Source organism: Pundamilia nyererei, unplaced genomic scaffold (assembly GCF_000239375.1).
Source record: "Pundamilia nyererei isolate P.nyererei 1_Seehausen unplaced genomic scaffold, PunNye1.0 scaffold01485, whole genome shotgun sequence".
Classification (NCBI taxonomy): Eukaryota; Metazoa; Chordata; class Actinopteri; order Cichliformes; family Cichlidae; genus Pundamilia; species Pundamilia nyererei.
In genome coordinates, this window is record NW_005188886.1 from 5,495 (window position 1) to 10,817 (window position 5,323).

Consider the following 5,323-nt stretch of genomic DNA (forward strand, 5'->3'; position numbering starts at 1 on the left):
CAGCTGATCAAAAGTTTAGGACCACATGCCATTAAAAAGCCAATTCTGTGTAAAAATGTGGATTCATTGTAGTTTTCTGTCAGGCTGTGTCATGATATTCTGATGGCAATGGCAAAAAAAAACCCATTCCCTTTTTGAACGTGGAGGGTTGTTGAACTGCTTAAGCAGGATCTCTCACAGCGCTCCATCGCTGCTGAGTTTGGACTTAGTAAGACAGTCATTTGGAAATTCTTAATGATCCTGAGGGTTATGGAACAAAAAAAGTCAACAAAAAGTGTATTAACAAATGCACATCAAGCAACAGAAAGAAGAAAAGTTTGGTATGGGGATAATGAATGAAAATGGACTTCAAAAACACCATCTACAATTCTGCAATGTCCACTTTTGGCAAGACGAACATCAATTTAGCAGAGTAGTTGGAAGAAGGTTCAGAGGAAATGATTCCTGTAATAAAGGAAAAGAGAAAAGGTATAGCTGCATACAAAGCATGCCCTAGCAAATGTAACATTAAGACCCTTTGAGGTACATGCACCAAAGTCTAGCATATCACCAGGTGATTTGTCAGCGATAACTGGCTCCAGCTGTGCTTTCAGCTGCAGAATGCAGCTACACAGGCAACATCATCGGTCCACACAAGAATTTATTATGAAGGAAAGAAATAGTTTGACAAACATTTACAAAACAACACATGGAATTTACACAGGACTCATCAAAAATATACATGAGCACAAGTCTCATACCAAATGCTGCCACATTAGATTTGTGGCACATACTATGTTAAATATCGTGCTGTAAATGTGTTGATGACTAGAAAATCTACTGAGTCTACAGATGTTTTAAGTCACTGTAAAATGAGGCAAATAGAGGGAAACTATTGTACCAGAAATTTGCTGTAATTTAAACAACTCAAAGCTTAGACTAACCTGAATGTTATTTCTCTTTAGTTCTGACCTCACTTCTGTGCTACACAGCAAACCAAGGTCAGTAAGTTTACCATATGACAATCTAAACCCAATAAAGTGTGTTAAACATCCTTTTCTACATGTTGTTAATGGAGTTAATAAGCAAACAATACCAGTTTTTTTTTAAATTACTGCATTATTACTTCTTGCATTGTGGTGAAAGTAATGAAATATCAACAAACCTATGAGTCTACCTTATCTATGTCTCCAAGAAGCATTTATCATGGAGTAAAAACTGGAACTGTTCAAGAAAAGCTTTTTTGGATTCTATGTGATCTAATCTATGTGATCTAATCACATTCTATGTGATCTAAGAACTCTTTATCTGGTCTGGACATGACTCCATACTAAGCTTATGTGTTTTATGTGATTTTATGTATAGCTTAATTTTCTCAGTCTCTCTAAATCTGCCAATCTTGACAGAAAAGGAAAATTTTAATTCTCCGATACCATATTTTTTGGTTCCCGCTAAGTCTGATATTAGCCTGTTGTTTTACTAACTACTAACAGTAATCTTTGATTATTAAACATAAAGTGACTATGGAAATTAGGAAAACAAATATATTTTATTAGAAGCAAATACTATGTGGTTATTGTAATATATTGTTTTTGGTAATATGTTCTTACAAGCCACCACTGAATGGTGGGTTATAAAACACAGCACGGCTTTTAAGTTTTAATCAGAATACAGAATCAGATTACATTGAATTCTCCACAGCTCGTCTGACTGTGAGTCCCAGCAGCTCTCAGTTTTTTAAAGACGATTTTGTGTCTCTGAGCTGTGAGGAGGACGACGGCTCTGCTGGATGGACTCTGAGGAGAAACACAAGCAAACAACAGAGGACTCAGTGTGGAGATGGGTGGGGAAAACCAGCTGGTTCTTCCTGCAACATCAGCTACATTGACCCACTTGAAAGTGGAGTTTACTGGTGTGAGTCCAATCAGAGTACCATCAGTAACATGGTTAACCTGACAGTCACTGGTAAGCTGAGTGTGTGGAGTTAGTGTTGATGAAGCTGTGTGTAAATGGATGAAATGCTGTAGTTTGTCTCTGTGTTGAGGTGGATCAGTGATCCTGCAGAGTCCTGTCCTCCCTGTGATGGAGGGAGATGACGTCACTCTGCTCTGTAAAACAAAGACCACTCCCTCCAACCTCACAGCTGCTTTCTATAAAGATGGCTCCCTCATCAGGGAGGAGCCTACAGGTCACATGACCATCCAGCATGTTTCCAGGTCTGATGAAGGCCTCTACAAGTGTGACATCAGCGGTCATGGAGAGTCTCCATCCAGCTGGATCACTGTCACAGGTGACACACTCACCTGTCTGTGTTTCTGCAGCTTTCAACATTCACAATGTGACGACAACTTAATGACTGTGTTTGCTTTATTTTAGACAAACACACCACCACACCTCCACCTACATCCACACCTCCTCCTGATGATAAACATGTGCCACATGTCCATATCAACCTCCCTGTGTTGATTGCTCTACCAGTCTGTGTTTTGGTTCTTCTGGTGATACTGGTTCTGCTGATTAGACGACTTGTTCATAGGAAACCTGAAGGTGAGACTCAGACTTGTAGACTATACGTGTCCAGGTTTGTTTTGTAGAACAAAGTAAAGTATACACTCATTATGATTACATTAGCATTAGTGTTAGTATTTATTCTCTATGGCAGAGGGAAACAACTTTCTTAAACATTATTGGTTCATTTCAGCAGATCAAAAAGAAAATGGAGAAGACATCACAGATGACATCATGTACAGTGACATCAAAATATCAACTCACCAACTACAGTCAGCCAGACAAAGAGGTAATATTGTATTTTGCTGGGTTGGGGGTGGGGTTGCATGATTGTGTAGTGTTGAGAACACTGGGCATTTTTATGTTTCAGGGTTTGCAAAGAGTTAGGACCCAAGATTATGGGATGCAAGCATACCATATTGTCTTTATTTATTTATTTTTTATTTTTATTTTTTAGCTAGAAGTATATTTGGATGAGACAATAGTGTACGGAATTGTTTGCAAGCTATATCCATTGCATCACACAGACACCTGTTAATTAGCACTAAAAACATTTAAATAGTACTATTACCTGCACAGTCAGCCATAGTATTTTTCAGACACATACATTTAAAAAGGCACCAACTCTGTCCTCTGCATGTGTTTTATATTGTGCAGAGAGTGATCCAGCTGCACTCTGTTCAGCAGGGAGAACGCTATTATTCACTAATAAAGAAAAGATAAAATAAAAATAAAAACAGAAAATGAAATGCAACAATTTAAAAGGATGTCACTCATTTTTTTAGTTTTTTTTTTCAAAATTACATTTAAACTTAAAATAGTAAAAATGTCCACATGTGCATTATGATCATAGTTTTATCCAGGAGGACTTTTTCTCTCCTCTTCAAATTCATAAATAATTAAGATCTGGTTTTATTATAGAGTAAAGAAGAATAAAAATTAGGAAAACAAACTACAAAAAGAAAAACCTTTTCTATGTTGAGATTATTAGAATTGTGAAAATAAGTGTTGTTTTTAAATTAAAAATATGTATTTTATTGATTTAATGGTTGACTTATAACCTTACATTACAGTCCATATTTTTACACTTCAAACCAATATTGGTCTAAAGTTTTCATTTTCCCATTGTTTATATTGAAGCTTTTTTCAAATGTACTCATCTTTAAAATCTCACTGCTGAGTGTTGTTTGCGCACTGGATTTACTCTTTGTGGTTAACAAAAAATAAAAAAACAGCTCCGCTGTCGTCCACTTTCCTGTTTATCATTAACGAAAAAAAGTTTGTAGGCTTCTTCCTTTTGTTTTTATTTTGTATTTGTTTTTTTTCTATAAAGGAATATGTATAACTTATTGATAAACTGTGCACACTGTCATGAATTCAAAATTGTTAATAAAAGTTAGCAAATATTCAGATTTTTTTTTTTTAATTACGATTTGAAATAAGAACTTCCAGTGCCGTTTTTCCTTCACTTTCATATTTTTTAACACCAACATTTGGATTATCTGTGTCTTCACTGTTCACAAATTCTAAGTAAACTATATAAAGATGTTTAGTACTTTAGTAATTTATTAGAATCTGAAATGTTTCTGCTGGTTTGGCCCACCGCTCTTCTTTCTCGGAGCCAAAGTCACATGAGCAGGGCTTCAGAACAGGAGCTGTCACATGATACATGGAGACTACAAATATATCTTGCAGTGCTTCAATGCAAATTTAAAATAAGTGACAGACTTTCAAGTTTGAAAATTATTAAGGTATAAATGGATCTGTCTGAACAGTTATTGTTACCCAGAGTTGTTAAATGGGATGTCCTGCGAGCGTAGGTTGCTAACATCTGGAACTATTGAGAGGTTCCATAATCTGCCACTACTCTTAACAAAAAGGTCCATAGAAATGAAGACATGATGTGAATTTCATTCAACAGCTCTGGTCTTTCTTAGACAGGTAGAATTAAGGCACCAGTATACACTTAGCACTGATTGCGTCGCACACCACTGCAATTTTATGGCACGGAAAGTTGCTGCAATATTCATTTGAACGATACTGTTACTACTCATAAACTACCATCACATAAACGCTGATATAGGATGAGAAAAAAAATCAAATTGGAGCTTGCCAAGTGTTATGACCCCTGTGGCAAAAGTGGTGCAACATAACAGGGCAACAACTCAAGTTATACATAAGCCGAGTCTCCAAACAAAAAACCGTGTGCATGAAATTAATTTTACAATCTTACAAACTAATTATAATTACCTCACACCATTAAGTAGTAGCTTCTATAATACCAAAACAACCAGCAGAAAAGGAAACAGTGAACAATAAAGTGAAACCAAAAAAGTAAAACGCTTATGCTCCCTGGCTGGCCACAAAACAGGAGACAAGGTCTTGATGCATGCTTTATCATCATGGTAAGGAAATCCCCAAAAGTTGATTCTGTTCATCTGGACGTAGCTTTTCTCCCACTAAAAACCAGATGAACAGAATCAACTTTTTGGAACAGAAGAAAAGGTTTGAGTAGGAAAAATAATGGTTGAGAGTCCCTGCCAAGATTTTGCAAGCTTTTGCTTGGAAAGAGGCCCGACCGAGCCACGGGCGCCAGGCCCCGCCAAGCAGCCACCGGGAGTGAGCCGGTACATACCTGAGCTCCCAGCCCTGGACACCAAGAACCACCAATGCACCGACGGCTGAGGGCATCAGCCACCGGCAGGGAGTGTGGTGGGGGGAGATAGGCCTCCATACTTTGGAGGGCCTGAGATGTTCCCAGAGAGGTGATGTCTGATACTCGACCTGACATATAGACACAGACAAATGGTAAATGGTAAATGGCCTGTATTTGTAT

General features: G+C 37.4%; 1 protein-coding gene across 1 annotated transcript; it reads left to right on the forward strand.

The window, feature by feature from the left end:
* Window positions 1-1,748: 1,748 nt before the first annotated feature.
* On the forward strand, window positions 1,749-2,250 carry LOC102212709 (Fc receptor-like protein 5; the record flags this gene model as incomplete). The annotated part of the gene is made up of 2 exons (XM_005755433.1): window positions 1,749-1,944; window positions 2,024-2,250. Coding segments are annotated over 2 exons (423 nt in total), but the record flags the coding sequence as incomplete, so codon positions are not given.
* Between the last annotated feature and the right edge of the window lie 3,073 nt (window positions 2,251-5,323).